A 21,282-nucleotide genomic window follows, 5' to 3' on the forward strand; every position below is an offset into this window, starting at 1 on the left:
TTTTGGTGCAGAGAACAGGCTATGGGTAGAAGGAGAGTATGGGAAAAAAATGAACTTTCTTTGGTAATTGAAATTTTTCACAAGGCAAATGTAATTCTTGTAGCTAAAAACAAAAATGTACCATTTGTGGTATAAAATGCATACACTTAAGCCACACCTGTCTGATCTTTAAAAGGCTAAATGTTTGGATCTATGTAGTAAGTCAAAATCTCGATTGTGAAGGGTATGTCATCTGATGGCCTTTTTCCTAATGTGTGTGTGTAAAGATTTCCCCCAGGAGTGTCCACCGCTTCCCACCATCCCCAATGGATCTCACACAGGGGAGGGGGTTGGCCCCTTTGCCCCAGGATTATCTGTGACTTACAGCTGTGAACCTGGTTACTTGCTTGTTGGAGAAAAGACCATTAGATGTTTGTCTTCGGGGAAGTGGAGTGCTGTTATTCCCACATGTAAAGGTATCTACATTTACAACAAATTTTAAGAATTGGGGCTATTCTGTGGTACCTGGGTGGCTCAGTCACGTTAGCCTCAGACTGTTGATTTTGGCTCTGGTCATGATCTCAGGGTTGTGAGATGGAGGCCCATATTGGGCTTCATGCTGAGCCTGGAGTCTGCTTGAGATTCTCTTTCCCTCTCTCCATCTTGGCTGTTCCCCCCAACTTAGGTGCATGTGCTCTCCCTCCCTCTCTCTCTCTCTCTCTCTCTCTCTCTCCCTAATGCTAATTAATTAATTAGGGCTTCTTTCCTTAGAGGCACAGTGTGAACCTCCAGGACCTTTTCTCAATGGACGGATAAAGGCCCCTCCAAGTCTTCGGGTTGGTGCAACTGTGAACTTTGACTGTAACGAAGGGTGAGCGTCAGGAGGGCCTTGGAGATTTAATTCACTGGGTTTATGTGTGCATGGTGTGACTTGTGACACCTGCCAAGGGTTCCTCTGTGAGAATCCATGGATAGCCTATGGTGAAGCTGGGAGAGAGAATGCTTATGAAAGGAGTTGGTACGCATCAATTAAGTGAATTTGTCTTGGATTTTAAGTGGAGGCTGTTTCTCTGCAACACCTGCTGCCTTCTTGTCCTGAATGATCCCCCTCTGTCCCCAGGTATCGGTTACAAGGCCAATCTTCCAGTCAATGCGTAATTGCTGGACAGCGGGCGTCTTGGACCAGGATGCCAGTATGCAAAGGTTAGAAAACTGTGGTTTGTAGCTAGTTCCCTGGTCCTTGAACAGAACACTCCATTCTCGGCTTAACAAAAAGCTTTTGGTCCAGTCATTACTATACAGAATCTTATAGAGCAGAGATCTCACGTAGACATCTCAAAGGGGTATGTTCTTCACTGAAGCATCCTTCAGCCACCTCCTTACTCTCTGCTTACTCATGTGAAACAGGGTTCCTAGGGTCTTCCTTCTCTGAAAGCACTGTAGACTTGCCAGCCAGGCCAGGCACAGAAAGGGGATTGCATTTTCAGTAGAAGAAATCAAAGGATCACCCCAGTAGATATACTCAGGAATAAAGTTCTAAATCCTACTTTTAAAATCATATTGCTATAGCTGCCTTGATTGGTATGTTACAGATTCAAGTATCACTGTCCCTGATCCTAGGAGGGGACGTGGTACAAGCAACATCCAAGGCATTCTTCGTTTGAGGTGCAGCTGCAATCTTGTCATTTCTAATTTCTCTAGAAATTCTTTGCCTGCCACCTCCTTCTATTCTCAATGGAAGACATACAGGCAGCTCTTCAGAGAACATTCCTTATGGAAGCACAGTCACTTACACCTGTGACCCGGACCCAGAGAAAGGAGTGAGCTACATCCTTATGGGGAAGAAGACTATCCGTTGTATCACCAATAGTCAGAAGACTGGAATCTGGAGTGACCCTGCCCCAAGCTGTGAACTTTCTAGTTCTTCCGTTCAGTGTCCACCTCCCCAGATCCAAAGAGGCCAAATATCATCTGGGCAGAAAGAGCGATATTCCTATAACGACACTGTGGTATTTGCTTGCACATATGGCTTCACCCTAAAGGGCAGCAAGGCAATCCGATGTAATGCCCAAGGCATATGGGAGCCATCGGCACCAGTCTGCGAAAAGGGTGGGTATTCCAATACTCAGAGAATGTGCTACTGATTCATTTCTTTTAAAGAGTTACAGGATGGGGTTATGGATTTAAGCAGGGCCTTTTCCAGTTTCTAGTCCCCTCAATTCTGCTACATATAGTGAATATAAATTATATCGGTTTTCTTAACATCACCCCTCCACTGTTGTTCCATTTTGTGGGTGTATCCTTGGAGAAAAAGCATTAGGGATCACTAAGTTGCCTCCTTCTCTAGGGAAAAAAAAGTGCTGTTTGTTTCAATAGTAATTTTTTAAGGGAAGTCAGCAAAACCCCCACCCCAGGATATATCCCATTAAATACATTGGAGATGATTCCCTAAAAAAAAAGAGACAGAAGAGTTAGAGCCCCAAGTAGAAACTGAACAAAGTGTGCGGCAGCCTAAGTGCAGAAATGAAAAAAAAAAAAAAAGATGAACCACTGATCTAAAATTACCCAAAACTGAGCTACATATTAATAATATCTTTGTTTCTTTCTGTTGTTTATATAAGAAAAAATTTTCTTTTCCTTTAGGGTGCCAAGCCCCTCCTAAAATCCTCAATGGACAAAAGGAAGGTGGATACATGGTCCGCTTTGACCCAGGAACATCTATAAAGTACAGCTGTGACCCTGGCTATGTGCTCGTGGGGAAAGAATCCATACATTGTACCTCTGAGGGGGTGTGGACACCCACTGCCCCCGAATGCAAAGGTGCCAGGCTTTGCATGTAGATGTTTTATGGTTTTGAGGTTGCCTTCAGCTGATTTCTCACGCAGGTCTCTTTTCTTAGCGGCGGAGTGTGAGCCTATTGAAGAGCAAGTCTTCAACAAACCCCAGGATCAGTTTGTTAGACCAGATGTTAACTCTTCTTGCGACGAAGGGTGAGTGAGGGCTGCCTCAGCCTGAACCAGGTCTGGCTTATCTGTGCACACTACAAGCTCTGCTGTCTGCATTTAACTCAAAGAGCCTTCCTTGTCACCTCTTCGCAGAAGGGTTGATTGCACTGTTGTTGTGTGCGTGGAAATGCTGCCTATGCGATGGATGGATGGTGCTGATGCTGGCTACATATTTGTCCCTATTATTTCTTGTCCTAAAAGTGGTGAGTCTGCTTTGAGCCAGCAGCCTTGCTTAACTTAGTGGTCACCAGATGGCAAATGACATGACTCTTTGTCTCTAGGTACCGGTTAGATGGCAGTGTTTATCAGAAGTGCCAAGGTGCAATTCCTTGGTTTATGGAGACTCGTCTTTGTACAGGTGAGTAGCAAAAATGATGGAGGACCTGAAACAGTGTGAGATGTACGCATTTCCTGGGAGATTTCTGTTAGAGGCCGTGTTATGGGAAAACAAATATTAGATTCTGTTCGATTAACTTTGTCAACAGTTCTAGTTGCACAGTTTTGCTGTCGTTCTGCTGCCACCTCTTTCTACTTCGTAGCATGCCAATCAATTTAAATGTATGTCCTTTCTGATTCTCTTCTTTTGATTTAGGAGTTTAGGAACAATGAGGACAGTGAGTATATGAGCCACTATCCTTGATTTGGGGAACACTGTAGTTTAGTGGAGAGAGAGGGGATTTGTGTGGGATCTGAGCTCAGATTCTGTTGCTATTGCTTAATTTGAGCTGGGGCAATTTATGTAAGTTCTTGGAAATTCCAGCCTCTTATCTGGAAAGTTAAATTGAGACTCCAGATGTCAATGTTATTAAATTTAAATTTACTTTGTAGATGAGAAAATTACCTGTCAAAAGTAGATGCTCAATTGACAGTGATTCTTGGCTAACCTATCATATCATCTCAGCACAAAGATGATACTCAAAAAACCTTAATTCTACCCCCCCCATGTCTTTTATTCACTTACGGGTTCTTTTAAAAAACAACGATTTTAATTACCAATTTATGACTGGACTTCACTGCCTCACAATATGATACTAATGAACATGTTCACTTTTAACAAATTACAAAAATCTTTGCTATGATATCTGTTTAAATCGAGTTTTACTGTATGGTGACTAACATAATAAAAATATTATTATTAAAAAAAAGATAAATCGAGTTTTACATACATAATGAGCTCTGATGTAGCTCCTATCATCCAAACTCATCCATATCCTCCAGGAAATCCGATGATAACAGGTTCATAACCAGCTTCATTCCTCTTCTTTGGTGTCTTCATTTCTCTTCTTTTGTGTCACTTCATCTTCTCTTCTTTGGTATCTGATACTGGAGCGGAATTCTACAGTAAATTCTCATCTCTCTAGAAATCACCTGCCCACCACCTCCTGCCATCTACAATGGGAAACACACAGGGAATTCCTCAGGACATGTTCTGTATGGAACCACGGTCACCTACACATGCAACCCTGGGCCAGAGAGCGGAGTGGAATTCAACCTTATTGGGGAGAGTACCATCCGTTGTACAAGCAATGACCAAGAGAGGGGCACCTGGAGTGGCCCTGCCCCTGTCTGTAAACTTTCCCTCCCTGTTGTTCAGTGTTCACCTGTCCAGGTTGCAAATGGATATAAGATATCTGGCAAGGAAGCCCCATATTTCTACAATGACAGTGTGACATTCAAGTGTAAGCATGGATTTACTTTGAAGGGCAGCAGTCAGATTCGTTGCAAAGCCAATAGCACCTGGGATCCTGAAATACCAGTTTGTGAAAAAGGTAAAGACCCAATGGGGGAAAATGAGGTATTTGCTTATTTATTCTTGTTTATTAGCTCCAACCCAAAACTAGAGTCATAGAAAAAGGCAAAGGTGCACAGATTACTATCCCATTTCTCCCATTCTGTGATTGAATGTCTTATGTGTTTTTATATGTTCTTCATGTAAATGCCCCTTTGAATCTGGTATGTATTCAGGGTAGATAATGAGAGGACCTTTACTTTTTTATTTTTTTCAAGTTTTTATTTAAATTCCAGTTAGTTAACATACAGTGTAATATTAGTTTTAAGTATAGAATTTAGTGATTCAACATTTCCATACAACACCCAGGGCTCATCGCAAGTGCCCTTCTTAATCCCCATCACATATTTCACCCATCCCCCACCACCTCTCTTCTGGAAACCATCAGTTTGTTCTCTATAGTTAAGAGTCTGTTTCTTGGTTTTCGAGAGGACCTTTTAAAGGTTCCTGGTTCCTGCAAAAGAGCAGAAAACATTTGGTGATTAGAGCTTCATAATCTTTGGCTTAAAAGTTTCAGATTGTCTGCTGTCAAATGTTGTATACTTAATGTTCTTGAGGATAAATTCCTTTTTTTTGTTGTTGGTATTTATGTGGGGAGTTTTCTCTTCAGGCTGCCAGCCACCTTTTGGGCTCCAACATGGTCAGCATACAGGTGGAAATAGGGTCCTCTTTGTCTCTGGGATGACTGTAGACTACACCTGTGATCCTGGCTACTTGCTTGTGGGAAACAAATCCATTCACTGTATGCCTTCAGGAAATTGGAGTCCTTCTCCCCCTCGGTGTGAAGGTACTTTCAGTTGCAGAGTTGTTTTTCTCTGTGATATCAGGCATGCATAAATAATTCAAACTTTGCTCTTCTAGAAGCACTGTGTCAACCCGTGAGAGAAGGTTTTCAAGAGCCTCCCATGCCTTCACATGTGGTGCCATTTAATACATCCTGTCAAGACGGGTGAGTATGAGATGGTCCATTCTGAAAAGAGGTCTACCTCATTTTGTGCATTAATTCTGCCCTCAGCTTGTCTTGGTGACCCCTCTAAAGGTCTCTCATTGTCACACTCACAGAGAATGTGAGGTTCCAGAGGTCTAACTAACATCTCTCATTTCTCAGTCCTTTCTTGACATGGAAATGGCTTTGCTGTGGAAAACTCTATGTCTAAAGTAGTTTTCTTACTTGGAGGGCCAAGAGTTTCAGCTCCTGTCTGCCGAAGCTCTTATTTAGAGGTGTCCGTATATCTGTGGTTTGAGGAAGCTAGGTTGCAGAGATGTGATACTGGGAAGAGGAAATGCATTACAATCTCTCTCTAGGTATCAGTTGACTGGACATACTTATCAGAAGTGTCAAGATGCTGAGAATAGGGTTTGGTTCCAAAAGATCCCACTTTGTAAAGGTAAGTTAGAAAAAAAAATTGTTGGTGGGGTTGTAGGGGGTTAGAGAGGGAAGGCCACTGAAGAACTAGCCTTATAACTACCTCAATAGTCTATGTGTTCTATCTCATTGTACATAAGATAAGACAAATCTTATCTTTCAAAATGTCAGCACTGGCATTGGGGAAAAGAAGTGGTCAGGTAGGAACTGAGTATTTGCCATACATCTGCTCAAGATTTAAGAAGAAACTATATATATGGCCTATATTTCTAGTGTACGGGAACATAGCCATATTTATTCCTTTCTTAATACTTTGTTTTCTGAATTTGTTTGGAATAAGTATGTATTACTTGCATAGAGAATTTAATAACACTGTTTTAAAGGAAGCATCATCTGGGTTCTAAAAATCTAGATTATTTTATGGTTACATGCAGTACGTGCAGTAGCCTAGTTTCTTTTGTGCCTGACTGAAGACTGTCCACCTTGGTGTGCTCGCTGAAGCAGAATTTCCTGAATCTCTTCTACAGTAATTCGCTGTCAGCCTCCACCCGTCATTGACCATGGAAGGCCCAGTGGCGTGATGGCAGAACCCTTTCTATATGGAAAGGAAGTCTCTTATGAATGTGACCAAGGCTTCTCTCTTCTCGGAGAGAAAAATATACGATGCATAAGTGATTCTGAAGGACATGGATCTTGGACGGGACCTCCCCCAAAGTGCTTAAAATCTCCTCCTGTGATTCACTGCCCTAGCCCAGAAGTCAAACATGGGTACAACCTCAACAAAACTCGTTCCTCATATTCTCACAATGACACAATATACGTCGCCTGCAATCCTGGCTTCATCATGAACGGCAGTCACGTGATTAGGTGTCATACCAATAACAAATGGGTGCCAGGTGTACCGACTTGTATCAAGAAGGGTAAGCTTTTTTAAGGAATAAAGTATGGGGTGTTGCCCAGAATGAAGAAAAAGGGCTTTGAATCTACACTGACCATTTGAACTACAGAAAAGCGAAGGCAATCACATTGCTTTACGAGATACCCACCTTGTCTTCTCATTTGATTCTTTTTTTCCCTTCCCTTTCTAGGTGTGTTGAGCAAAAGTACATGGTTAACTTCCAAATTTAGGGAGTCTCTAAAATTTATTCTTTTTACTGATTTATAATTTAAGGAAAAACACACATACTTTTGGGAGGGCAAGTGTTTGGCAATAATATTGCTTGATAATTTGATATTTAAGGCTGTGAAACCAGCCAGAAAGAGGACTTTGGGTTTGTGGAGATGAACATTGGCCCTCAAACGCACTGAATTGTCTTTCTTGTCATTTTAGTTCTCATTCGGCAGTTTTATTCCTGTCAGTAACTATCTACAACAGAGGCTGCCAATCGGTGCCCCAAGAACTGAATTCAGCTCACCAGAATGGTTTTCTTTGGCTAGCACAGTAGTCTCATCCTAAGTGAAACCCATCTGCACAGCACTGAAGATAAACACTGAATGTCTAATACATTCAGTGAGGGCCCCCTTTGGTTTCCTGCAAGACACCTGTATCTTGAACCAGGCAATGGCTGCCCTTTTTGGGACAGATGCTCTCTGATTTGTCCTATCTGGTGGCTTCAGTTCCTGGTTCCTGAAGGCATTTGAGTGTGAGACGCTTAAACTACAGCCTCTTTGCTATTTAAAGGGAAAAGAAAAGAATACTATTAGCCGATAGATTACAATCATGGGCCACGATCATTGACATTTCATAATGTTACTTTTGACATTATTCTTCAGATCCCATATGCAGGCAATGCAAATTTCTGTCCAGTGCTACTTGGTTTAGGTGGAATGAATATTTCTGAATACCAATTAGTTGGCTTGTTTCCTACCTTCTTTCAGTATTGCAGTCACCCACAGATAGTGATAGCACAGATCTGTGCTAAATTAAAGATCCTTTTTTATTGGTGTCTAAGCTTTCTTAGGATGTCAACCTCCACTTACAATACCCAATGGGAATCATACTGCTGGAGATATAGTTCGATTTGCTCCTGGAATGTCAATCCTGTACAGCTGTGACCAAGGCTACCTGCTTGTGGGAGAGGCACTCCTCCTTTGCACACATGATGGAACCTGGAGCCAATCTACCCCTTATTGTAAAGGTATGGTGTCTGTTATTCTCCTGTTTTTAAATCTAATTTCTCCCAAATAGATATTCAGTTAGGAACTTTCAACTTAAAATAAATAGGGGCGCCTGGGTGGCTCAGTCGTTAAGCGTCTGCCCTCGGCTCAGGGAGTGATCCCGGCGTTGTGGGATCGAGCCCCACATCAGGCTCTTCCACTATGAGCCTGCTTCTTCCTCTCCCACTCCCCCTGCTTGTGTTCCCTCTCTCTCTCGCTGTCTCTCTCTGTGAAATAAATAAATAAAATCTTTAAAAAATAATAATAAAATAAAATAGTTAAATAAATGCATTAATTGGATCATTTAATTAAATGCATTTAATTGGATTGATTCAATTGGATGAATACCTTAATTAGTCTAAATACCACAAAATAAGAAAAAATGACTTAGGGTGTAGCTTATCTGGGGAGTGACCACTTATGCAGCCCTTTAAATATAGAAAATTGAAGCACTTATACAAATTAAACAACTGAAGTGCAGGTTGAATTTACCTGTGGTTGTAGGTATGACAAGTGTGCATTTGACAAAATATTGATAAAAAACACAATGATCTGTCAGTATATTTCCTCTAAGGGGTGGTGGAATTATGGGTATTTTTTAAATAAAAGCTTCAGAATTTCATTTTTATTAACATAAACAATGCATATGAAATAGGGTTAGTGAGTTAGTATCTAATATTTGTCGAGTACCTTTTACTAAATGCCAGAAACTGCACACAATATTTTACATGCATTATCTCATTCATCTTCCTGAGATCCAGATGAAGTTGGTGTCATTTTTATTCCTGTATGACAGACGAGGTCTCTGTAGAATGGAGAGATTTGTAACCTACCCAAAGTCACGCAGCTGGGGAAGTCCTACAGTCATGATTCAAATCCAAAATCTACCACTATTGCCCCCTATGCTGTGAGACGAAAGAAGAAATGAGGAAGTACATTCACATATGGACAATTATAGAGTAACAGTGGAGCCGGTAAAACAGTCATTGAGAATTCTTGATATTACCCATTCTCCAAGAGGCCATTAAAATTACCCAACACTAGTAGTTTAGAAACTAAAGCACAAAGAAGGAAAAGAATCTGGCTTAAATTACCTAGAGGTAATTGAGATGGATGGTTGATACAGAAAGACTCTGCCTAGGATGTCCTTTTGTGTTATCACAGTGAGGCTTTCCTTACTGAGAATGAACCGAGTTGGCTTCCTAAACCTTTCCAAGGAAGTGCCTACTTCCTTGAGAAAAGGCTAAAATATGACCCAGCTTCCATTAGCTTTTTTTCATTTCAGAGGTAAACTGTAGCTCCCCAGAGTATATGAATGGAATCCAGAGGGGGCTGGAGCCTGGGAAAATGTATCAGTATGGTGCGATCGTCACTTTGGAGTGTGAAGAGGGGTATACCCTGGAAGGCAGTCCCCAGAGCCAGTGTCAGGATGATCAAGGATGGAACCCACCCCTGGCTGTCTGCAAATCACCAGGTAACTGTGAAAGGCTTCCTTGCCTGGGGCTCATCTTGTCTCACTGGAGAGAAGAGAAGAGTGAGGCGTATCTGTCAATGTTAGGGACTTCTAGGTTTTAAACTGATGGGGTCTGTGACCAGTGCTACAGAAACAGACGAATTTGAAGTTAGTGGCCTATTCTGGAAAAACCAAAACTTTCTGAGGATGGGGGAAGTAAAGAAGAAAATAAAGGGAGAGGAGTACTAACTTACAAGATGCAGAACCAACAACCTTATATTTTGAAAAGAGTCGTTACTGAGATTTCCCTTGCTGAACCTTGATTTATATGTACTTACTAATTTGACAGGGACCTCCAAAAAATATGGTGAACAACCTGTTGTAATAGTTACGACTTGCATTCTAACCTGAGAAATCTCTGATTATAAAGTTGAGTACATTGGCTTTTTTCATTCGTGAACTACCCTAACTTACAGTGTTATGTTTTTAAACATCCAGTGAATTGTTACATAAAAAATGAGGGGGGCGCCTGGGTGGCACAGCGGTTAAGCATCTGCCTTCGGCTCAGGGCGTGATCCCGGCGTTATGGGATCGAGCCCCACATCAGGCTCCTCCGCTATGAGGCTGCTTCTTCCTCTCCCACTCCCCCTGCTTGTGTTCCCTCTCTCGCTGGCTGTCTCTGTCTCTGTCAAATAAATAAATAAAATCTTTAAAAAAAAAATGAGGAAGAGTGCATACAATCCAGGGTCCCAATACATCTTTTTAAGTAGATTTTGAGAGAAAGGAGCTGAGTGTTGTCTTTGGGGATATTACCATGGGACTTTGGGCTGCAGTGAAGTTGAACGCAACTAGACTAATATTTTTGTGATTTTGTATTCTCCTTAGCCTCACTTGCTCCTCTTCTTAGTGGTAAGTTTTCTTAAATATTTGAATTAAATTTTTAATGATGTTTTATAAAATATATATATATCAAATTTGAGGCCCGTTATTTTTATTTTTCACTCTAACTCCTAGGAAATTATCCTTTTTGGTGTCTTAAAGTTCTTTTAATATGCAGTTCATGTTACAAACGGACACTTTTGGATAGAGTTGAATAAATGATTTAAAAAGTCAGCTATTCCCAGTTTTTCAAGTGAAAGTTGAGTTTATATTAACTTTTGATCTTTTGCATGATTTGGTACTATCAAACAGGCTGACTTATTCTGCAACAGCAAAATATATTTTCCAACTGAGAGTTAAATGTTGTTATGCCAAGTTGTGGGATCCTTGTGTCCTGAGCTCCTAATATCACCCCAGTAACGAGAATATTACTGATAAAACTGAAAGGGACAGAAGAGCTCAACAGAAACTTGACTGGAGCCCTGTGGTCAAATGCTTGGTGCTTTAGATTAAATGTGGACTGGAGTGAATCAGAAAAAAACATAAGCCCAAGTATGATTATTTAGTAATTTAACATTTATATGGCTAACAAAGGATAAGTATAAAGTCCCACAACAATTTCCCCACTACTGGGAATAGCCCCACAATCACTTCAAAACAATATAGGTCGCAATTTTCTGGCATTTGATACTTGCTGTTTTGTTTTCTAGGTCTTTCTGCAGGTTCAGTACTTCTTGTATTCTTGATTGGTGTTACCTTATGCACAATATTAAAACACAGAGAACGGTAAGTTCAATGCATGCTTGACCAAAGGGCACAAAAGGTTTTGGCTTCTTGCCTGAAACTAAACACAGAAGCACAAGTCATATGATATAAATATTGTAGTGTGGAGTAAGAGATCTTGTGCCATATAGAAGGAAGCCTTGTCTGTGAGGACTTAAAAAATATCAAGCACTTATTTTATTTGAATGATGTTTATTCAGATGATATATATTTAAAAATCTAGAAAATCAAAATTTTTAAAATCCCAGTGGTAACAACTGTAGATATATTGGTATATTCCTATCTGATCTTATATTCTTTCTCTTTATCTCCTTTTAACTGAAATTTTGATAGGATAGCCCCCGCTTTAATTTTTTAAATTTGGCTTTTGTCTCTTGTATTTTTATGTTTATGTTTTCTTTTTAGTTATATAATAGTATGTTCTATGTATTTCTATATTGTGGAAATTTTAGGTTCCTTCCACATTTATTTTGATAATAAATAAAGATACAAGAAATACCTTCAAATAAACCTTTTTCCACATCTATTTATTTCTGTAGCATAAATGTCTTGAATTACTAAGGGTAAGAGTATGAACATTTAAGATGCCTAACCAATATTGCCAAATGACTCCATAAAGTTTGTTCTAACTTGACCATATGTCAAATAATTAATATATTTTGATATGTTGTGTCTCTGGACTTCTTTTCCTGCTGTATTGATTTTTCTTTCCATCGCAAATTACTTTGTGTTTAATTAACATAGCTTTCTACTGTTATATATGGTAGGTCAAGAATTCCTTTACTATAATTTTTTAGGATTTTCCTTTCTCTTCTCTTCTGTTTATTCTTACCAGGTGATTTTTAGATCATTTGGCATTTCCAAAAAACATATGTTGTGATTGCATTTAAGTCTATAGATTAGTCTGTGAGAAGCTGACATCTTTTCTGTAATGTGTTCCCATTCAGAAACATTCAAGGCCTTTCTATGTGTTGAAGTAAACTTTTCTCTCATTTGGTTGTTGTTTTCATGACTACTTAAGTATATTACTAGGTTTCCATGTTTTGTTATATCATGTTTTATTATGCAGAAATAAGATATACTTTTCTTTTTTTTTTTGATGTAAAGTTCGATGATTCATTAGTTGCGTATAACACCCAGTGCACCATGCAATACGCGCCCTCCCCACCACCCATCACCAGCCTATCCCATTCCCCCACCCCCTCCCCTCTGAAGCCCTCAGTTTGTTTCTCAGAGTCCATAGTCTCTCATGCTTCATTCCCCCTTCTAATTACCCCCCCTTTCTTTATCCCTTTCTTCTCCTACCGATCTTCCTACTTCTTATGTTCCATAAATGAGTGAAACCATATGATAATTGTCTTTCTCTGCTTGACTTATTTCACTTAGCATTATCTCCTCCAGTCCCGTCCATGTTGCAGCAAATGTTGAGAAATCGTTCTTTTTGATAGCTGAGTAATATTCCATTGTATATATGGACCACATCTTCTTAATCCAGTCATCTGTTGAAGGGCATCTTGGATCCTTCCACGATTTAGCTATTGTGGACAATGCTGCTATGAACATTGGGGTGCATATGGCCCTTCTCTTCACTACGTCTGTATCTTTGGGGTAAATACCCAGTAGTGCAATGGCTGGGTCATAGGGTACCTCAATTTTTAACTTCTTAAGGGACTTCCACCCTGTTTTCCAGAGTGGCTGTACCAACTTGCATTCCCACCAACAATGTAAACAAATTAATTTTTAAAATTTATTTATTTATTTGACAGAGAGAGAGAAAGCACAAGCAGGGGGAGAGGGAGGAGCAGGCTCCTTGCTGAGCAGGAAGTCTGATGGGGGGCTCGATCCCAGGACCGCAGGATCATGACCCAAGCTGAAGGCAGACATTTAACGACTGAGCCACCCAGGTGCCCCTAACATTAATTTTTTAGACATTTTAATCTATAAAGTAATATTGCCATAGTAGGCTATGTGATATTTGGTGGGTACAGAAAGCAAGTGGTCAGTAGTGGGGAATTTTGATCAGAAAAAAAATTCCATAGTGAAGGAAATGTTTCAAGCAAGCTTCAAGAGATTGTGGACAAGGAGAAAAAGGTATTCCAAGTGGAAGGAGCAGCCTGAGTGATGACCCAGAGGCTTGTCTTTCCATTAGGTATTATAGGAACTATGTTAGCAATTTGACATAACTGTGATGGTGACTGAAGGAGAAGGTAGCATAGATTTAGGTGTAGGGATGGCATAAAAGACCCCTCTGACCCATAAATCCTGTGTCAGAATAATCTGTTAAGTGCAAAAGATACCATTTTAGCAAATGAGACCATCAAGAATCAGCCTGGGAATGTCGCTGTGCTTAGGTTTTTTTTTTATAATAATATTTTTTTATTATATTATGTTAGTCACCATACAGTACATCCCTGGTTTTTGATGTAAAGTTCGATGATTCATTAGTTGCGTATAACACCCAGTGCACCATGCAATACGTGCCCTCCTTACTACCTATCACCAGCCTATCCCATTCCCCCACCCCCTTCCCTCTGAAGCCCTCAGTTAGTTTCTCAGAGTCCATAGTCTCTCATGCTTCATTCCCCCTTCTGATTACCCCCCCTTCTTTATCCCTTTCTTCTCCTACCAATCTTCCTACTTCTTATGTTCCATAAATGAGTGAAACCATATGATAATTGCCTTTCTGTGCTTGACTTATTTCACTTAGCATTACCTCCTCCAGTGCCATCCATGTTGCAGCAAATGTTGAGAATTCATTCTTTCTGATAGCTAAGTAATATTCCATTGTATATATGGACCATATCTTCTTAATCCAGTCATCTGTGGAAGGGCATCTCGGCTCCTTCCACGATTTAGCTATTGTGGACAATGCCGCTATGAACATTGGGGTGCATATGGCCCTTCTCTTCACTACGTCTGTATCTTTGGGGTAAATACCCAGTAGTGTAATTGCTGGATCATAGGGTAGCTCAATTTTTAACTTTTTGAGGGACCTCCACACTGTTTTCCAGAGTGGCTGTACCAACTTGCATTCCCACCAACAATGTAGGAGGGATCCCCTTTCTCCACATCCTCTCCAACATTTGCTGTTTCTTGCCTTGTCGATTTTTGCCATTCTAACTGGTGTAAGGTGGTATCTCAGTGTGGTTTTGCTTAGGTTCTTGAATCTCTGTACGTGCTAGTGTTAGGATTATCGGGTGATGCTTTACCAAGTCTCGGGTAACTCCCACTGGGAGGAGATCAAGTCATGTCACCCCAGACATGTCACCCATAAGCGCCAGCAAAATTACTTTAACATGCCAAGTCACCTGGATCGTGCCATCAGTGCCATCTGGTAGATTGTTTACAGTTGTAAAACGCCTGGTGTAGACATTAGACACGAAGGGGTTACATTGAAACTATGTAATGATGGCACTTGTGAACCTGAGAGTTTGTTCTAAGCCCGTCAGACCTGGGCACCACAGGTCACAGGTACCATCATGGTTGTGTCAAATTACTTGTGTAGTTCTTATAATACAAGGGTCTTAGAAGAGTCTACAATTGTGATATACTTTAGACTGTGGTGTTGACCAGGAGACGTACCACATAACCCTTGTTTTGCGAATGACTTCAGGAAAAAAGGGGGCTCTATGACCAGATAAGATTGGGAAGTACTACATGCTATATTTTTCTCATGAAGACTCACAGTGAACAAGAACATAAAGTCTTACAATAAAGAAGACTGTTTAATTTTATTTTTATTTTTTTTTATTTATTCATTTGACAGAGATAGAGACAGCCAGCGAGAGAGGGAACACAAGCAGGGGGAGTAGGAGAGGAAGAAGCAGGCTCCCAGCGGAGGAGCCTGATGTGGGTCTCGATCCCAGAACGCCGGGATCACGCCCTGAGCCGAAGGCAGACGCTTAACGACTGAGCCACCCAGGCGCCCCTAATTTTATTTTTAAACCAGAGTTCCCCTAACTATTGTACCACAAAACTCTTTTTCTCCTTTAATACTTTCCTGTCCCATGGAACTAATGTTTCATTTAGCAGTCACTGGGGAATCTAGAAAGATGGGCAGGAGCTAGTTCATCAAAAGCCTTGCATGCCATGACAAGGAGTTGGGGTTTATCCTGTAGGATCTTAAGCAAGGTAATAATATGTTCAGATAGGCATTTTCAACAGGAGGGACAAGACTGGGTTTTCAACCAAAGCAGCAGTGGTGGGGATCGAGAGGTATCTTCAGTATTAAGAAGAGAGGATTTCCAGGACTTAGTGACTTGCCAAATGCGGGGAGAAGGGTTCACCAAAAGAGGGGAGGGGCGTTTTGTGGAGAAAGATGAGTTCAGTTCTGCCCTATTACTTTGGGGGACCCACAATGTAGGACTCAAGAGAGGGGCCTGGACTAAGGTAGGCGACATTTAACTCACATTGGAAGCCTTGGGACCCAGAAGAACGAAAAAGGTAAGAATAAGGATGAGAACAGGTCTCAGAAGGACAGTAATGCTTAAAAGGGAGGAGCGGAAGGAACAGTTGGAGGTAGGAGGAGAATTAGGAAGGAGGAGTTTCACAGAATTCAAGAGAAAAGGGCTTAAGGAAAAGAAAATAGGGATGTCATTTACATGGCTTTCCTCACAGGAAGTCAGAAGATAATTTTAGCTGAGTTATTAGAAATTTAAATAAATAGGAAATGTGGTCTCTATCTCTTTCCTTCACGGTACTAAGTTTGTTATCAGAGGATTACACATGTAGGAAAATTGACAAACTTTAGGAATGCCTATAAGCTCAAATAATTTGATGGTCCTGGCAGATTATTAAGTTTATGAATATGATTATATCAAATACTATATTTAAGCGTCTTCATTGATACAAACCTAACATGTATGTTAAGCTACATTCCTAAGCTTTACTCACTTGTTTTATCTCCAATTTGTAACTGACTTCAATTTATTTTCTGATAGTTGATACGGACATTTGAGCTGCCTTAAACACTTTCTGTAAATGAGATGAATAATTGATCACTTAGAAATTTTGTCTAAGTAACAAAATATTTTTAAAAGCCACCCAAATATTTGCGAGACACCACTCTTAACATACACCACTTATAATGTACCTATAAGCCGACCTCTTATATATGGTATTAAGTGACGTGCTCTAAGTACCCTTACCAGAAATCTTTCTTCATCAGTAATTTTGTAATACCTTATTTCAGAGTTCTACATGATAGTGTAATTGCATTTTATTGTCTTTTGCCAATTTTGGCTAAGTCATTTTAGAAGCACAGTAAAGCATATGGGCTTTCAAGGAGTAAAGTTAAAATTGTCCTCTTAAAAATTATTTCAAGCTTTTAGTGCTATAAGGCTCTGTAAGGACTCTGAATTTAACATCAAATATAAAGATTTCCCTTTAAGTTAGATTGGAAGACGATGTCCCAAAAGAGGTAAATTTGTGGCCATATCCTAAAATAAAAGCTTCTTTTTGATTTATTTTTCAAACTCAGGGTCATGGTTATAAGTCATTGAAGGTCTTGGATCTGAGGTAAAGCTACCTAGTATCAACTTCTGACTTGGACACTTGGCATCCTAGTCCATTATTTTTATGGGCCCTTCCAAATAATAGGGGTTATAGTGATTATCTCATATAATACTTAGGACAACAAAATGAATCATTCATGAAAGGTATTTATCATGTGATGGGAATTATGGAAAACAACAACTGTGACATGTTTGTAGTAATCATGGCCAATGAGTAAAGAGTTTACTTTTTTCTTCTTCCATTTAGCAATTATTATACAAATCAAATCCCTAAAGAAGGAGATCTTCATTTAGAAACACGGGAAGTATATTCTGTTGATCCATACAACCCAGCAAGCTAATCAGAAGACAAACTGGTATCTAATGAAGTTGAAATATTTTTATTCATTTCTATGTCAACATGTCCTCAATTTCTATTTACCAATTTTCACAGTGCTAAATATGTATGATTCTATTGCACATGTCTTTAGTAATCATGCACCGAAATTGCTAACTTATCTGCTTCATATTGCCAATTAATGCCCCTGGTTTTTTTTTAAATTCATTTGTCCATTCGACAAATACTAAATACATATAATAATTAAGAATAAAATAAAAAAGGTGATAAGTATTTTGAAGAGAAATCAAGCAGGAAAAGGAGCTAGAGCAGGATAGTTGGAAGAGAAGTCCTCACTAAGAAAATGGCATTTGAGCAAAGACTAGAAGGAAGGAAGGAGCTAGCCTTCCTGGTGGTGGAAGAACATTCCAGAAAGAAAGAACAGCGGGTGCAGAGACCATAAGGTGGCGTGTGCCTGCTGTGCTGGAGGCACAGCAAGGAGAACAATGTGGCCTAGTATGGACTGACCAAGGGAGAGAGAGGTCAGGTTGAAGTCAGAGAGGTAAGGGGAGGAGGGTGGGAGGTTCATCATATAGAGTATGCTAGGTCATTGTAATGAGCTTGGTGTGTATTCTGAGATGGAAACCAATGGAGGGTTTTAGGCAGAGAAGAGAATGATCACCTTAACTACTGTGTGAAGAATTGAGTGTAGGAAGCCAGAGGTGGAAGCTGGGGAGCCAATGAGGACTTAATCACAATCATCTAGGTAAGAAGCTGTGAGTGGCTACCAGCAGGCTGGCGAGAAGAGGTCAGCTGCTGCATGTATTTTTAAGATAGTGAAAAGAGGGTTTTGCTGACAGTTTGTAAGGCAGGAAGCAGTGATGATGGCAGGGTTTTTCAGCCTGCTGACCAGAAGGATGAAATTATCATTAATTAGAATGACTGACAATGTGAAAAGGCAGGATTAGGGAGAAAAACCAGGAGTTTCACTTTGGAGATGTTAGAAATGAGATATGTAATAAGCATCCAAGGAGAAGTATCAAGAAGGCAGCTGGGTGTACAAGTCTATTTCAGGAAATAGGTCCAGGCTTAAGACCTGATGTTACATACATCAGCATATGGATGCATGTAACACTGAGATCAACTAAGATGAGCAAGGCGATGAGAAGGGCTAGGGAAAAGGTCCATGTGCCAGGTCTTGGGTCCTTCCATGTCAGGAGCCATGGAGTATGAGAGGGAACCAACCAAGGGGTAAAGACACAGCCTCTGATACAGGGAAAACGCCCAAGAGCCTGGTGTGGTAGAAATCATGTGAAGGAAGAAGTTTAAGGAGGAGGGAGTGATCAACTCTGTCAAATGTTGCTGATGGAACAAGAGCAGTACTGAATACTGACCACTGTGTGCAGCGGCACAGAATTCGTTGGTGAACTTGACAAGAACCATTTTGGTGAAGAGGAAAGAGGCAAACTCCTGATTGAAGTCAGGTTAAAAGAGAATGAAAGGAGATAAATTGGAGATCTCAACTATAGACACCTCTTTCAAGGAGGTTTTCTACAAAGAGGCACAGATAGAGGGAACAGATGGCAAGACTAAGAAATAAGATCAAAAGAACTATTCATTAAGAATGGGGAAACAACAGCCAGGCCGCCATTTCCAATTGCTGATGGGAATGATCTAGCAGGAGAGGGAAAACGATGACAGGAACGAAAAAGAAGAATCGCTGGAGCAACATGTGGGTAAGCAAGAAGGGAGGGGATCAAATGCTCCAGCTGGGGGGCAGAGCTTAGATCGGAATGTGGCCTCCTTAACAGGAGAGAAGACAGAAGATGCGGGTGTAGACAATGGCAGGTGGGGAGCCATGATGGCAAATGCATGCGTGGAAGTTCTCTTCTGACCATTCTGTTTACTCAGTGGCTAGAAAGCAAAACAGTCACCTGAGAGGAAAATTGGGAAAGGAGACGATAGGGATTTAAGGAGAAAGGTGAAGGCACTAAAGAGTCACCATGGGGGTTGAAGATTGAATGGTGAGGAGTATAGAAAACTTGACAGGCAACATGAAGGGTCCCTCTGAGGTCCCCAGAAGGAGTGGGGGTGAGCACCTGGAGGTCTGCCATGCCCAGGAATTGTGCTGAGCATCTCTCCTGCCTTACCTCAGTTAGGCCTCGCTACCACGGTGAAAGGTATTAACCTGAGGTGAACATACAACATCCAAGATGAGAAAACCAAACCTAACCTATTGGCCACAGTCACAGAATCAGTAATAGGCAAAAGTTTGAATTCAAACTCAAATCTGCCTTTACACTGCTTTCTCCTGCATAGTCTATAAAATATAAAGATACCACCTCTGCCCTCCTGGAGCTCATTTTAGTACCGAAAAAATAGACATAGACCTGTCATAGTGTAAGAATAAGTACCACAAACAAGATACAGAAAAACTGCTGTGATAGCTGAGAAAGAAAAGATCACCTGGTGCTGGGGAGTCATGGAAAAGCGAAAGGAACAGGGGAGACCAGGCCAGAGTGATGTCTAAACCCAAACCACTGGGGGTCTGAAGTAAGGTTAATACATAAATATTTGTTGAATGAATGCATGAATAAGAATGCAACGCTTGCTTCGATTTCTCCCTCATTTATTTTTCTTCATATTCATCAATAGAAACTTTATTATTGCCTTCAGATCATGTTATCTGAAGAAAGGGGCCTCTTAATAGAACAATATCTTCTAAGAGTCTCAACGCTCTATGGGTTACGGACTTAGAGTTGGTACACAGAGAACATGAACATTCTCGTTATTTAAATTTTGAGTTGCACCCCTGCTCTTCATGCTACTTCCTGAACAGACATTCTCTATTTCAGTGTGCCTTCTTGTCTGGATCCAGCTGAACATCGGTTGGGAAGAAACCATTTTAATCTCAGCAAGTCTATGTGTATTGTCTCAACACCAGTGAGATGACTTCATAAGCTATAAAATCCCATATGCACTTTTTCTCAAGCAGAACAAGGAAAGTTTGCTTGATAATAAAAATGGGAGCCCAGTTTCACCGCCACATGCTTTCAAGAACTTTCTGAAGCCTCACCTTCGATGTGCCTAGCACCAGGCTATAGCCATAAACACATAACTCCGAAAGTATCACCACTTTAAGGAAGGCACTAGAAAGAGCTGTCCTCCTATCTCAACTCTTCTTTTGCAATCAGCATACTTACTGTTATCATATACTTCTGGTCATAGTGTGGTTTTAATTATTTAAGTGAAGTAGAGAGCATTTCATGTGGTTTTGATAGGCATACTTTTGTTGATAAGTCTAATTTTATTTTAATTGTAGCATTTCGCTCTCATATGGTTAAACATTTCACTTTTATTTCCACTTGGTTTGAGGTTTTTTTTTTTTTCACAATATATACTTTGTCTTTCCCTAATCAGTACTTACAATTTGCACAATTTTTTTTTTTCATCATGGGAGTCAAGTTTTAATTGTATGGTTTTGGTGTACAAATTCAGGCTTTGAATATTTCCTTGGCAGTTCTATCAGAGCTTTGGTTCCTTTAAAAATGTGTATAGTAGTCACTCAAATAAATTTTATCTTTTAACAAAAACACTCGCCTTTATATGATTTTTTTCTCCTAGAGTCAATGAACTCTTAGGGGTTTTACTCTTATGTTATTTTAATTCCATTTAGTTAGGGTTGTTAGAGTTCCTGATTTAACATTTATGCATTCTGGATCTCACCACTTTGTTGTTTTAGCCAATTCTCAACCCACAAACTCATCCTCAAGCTTTTCTATTTGTCCAGCCAACACCTTTCCCCAGCTCTCTCCCAGCACCCTTGAAATCTAGCTGCCAATTTTCCTTGTTCTAGCATTTATACTATTGAGAAAATAAAATCTTGCTCACTGACTACCACAAATTTCTCTCACCATCTTCTCCTAGACTACTCTGTTTGGCATTTTTGAGTTTTTAAATATATACAGAACATAAAATTTACCATCTGAACCATTTTTAAGTGTCCAGTTCAGAAGTGTTAGGTATATTCACATTGTCCAAC

At 40.2% G+C, this 21,282-nt stretch overlaps 1 protein-coding gene across 3 annotated transcripts in view; it reads left to right on the forward strand.

The window, feature by feature from the left end:
* The window catches only part of CR2 (complement C3d receptor 2), a 36,483-nt gene extending 15,650 nt beyond the window's left edge, over window positions 1-20,833 (forward strand). For 2 of the 3 annotated variants that reach the window (XM_087857638.1, XM_087857634.1), the window contains 18 exons: window positions 267-455; window positions 751-850; window positions 1,100-1,182; window positions 1,681-2,088; window positions 2,623-2,799; window positions 2,879-2,969; window positions 3,266-3,342; window positions 4,346-4,753; window positions 5,384-5,560; window positions 5,635-5,722; window positions 6,079-6,161; window positions 6,667-7,059; window positions 8,092-8,277; window positions 9,582-9,770; window positions 10,635-10,658; window positions 11,339-11,414; window positions 17,172-17,280; window positions 20,096-20,833. In XM_087857638.1, the coding sequence (XP_087713764.1) occupies window positions 267-455; window positions 751-850; window positions 1,100-1,182; window positions 1,681-2,088; window positions 2,623-2,799; window positions 2,879-2,969; window positions 3,266-3,342; window positions 4,346-4,753; window positions 5,384-5,560; window positions 5,635-5,722; window positions 6,079-6,161; window positions 6,667-7,059; window positions 8,092-8,277; window positions 9,582-9,770; window positions 10,635-10,658; window positions 11,339-11,414; window positions 17,172-17,265 (2,843 nt within the window). In that variant the 3' untranslated portion in view covers window positions 17,266-17,280; window positions 20,096-20,833. The remainder of the gene's footprint in view (window positions 1-266; window positions 456-750; window positions 851-1,099; window positions 1,183-1,680; window positions 2,089-2,622; window positions 2,800-2,878; window positions 2,970-3,265; window positions 3,343-4,345; window positions 4,754-5,383; window positions 5,561-5,634; window positions 5,723-6,078; window positions 6,162-6,666; window positions 7,060-8,091; window positions 8,278-9,581; window positions 9,771-10,634; window positions 10,659-11,338; window positions 11,415-17,171; window positions 17,281-20,095) is intronic. The other variant, XM_087857645.1, reaches the window with a different exon arrangement.
* The last annotated feature ends 449 nt before the right edge of the window (window positions 20,834-21,282 follow it).

The sequence above is a fragment of the Ursus americanus genome, chromosome 2 (assembly GCF_024610735.1).
Source record: "Ursus americanus isolate L20-20 chromosome 2, mUrsAme1.1.p, whole genome shotgun sequence".
In the NCBI taxonomy this organism is placed as follows: Eukaryota; Metazoa; Chordata; class Mammalia; order Carnivora; family Ursidae; genus Ursus; species Ursus americanus.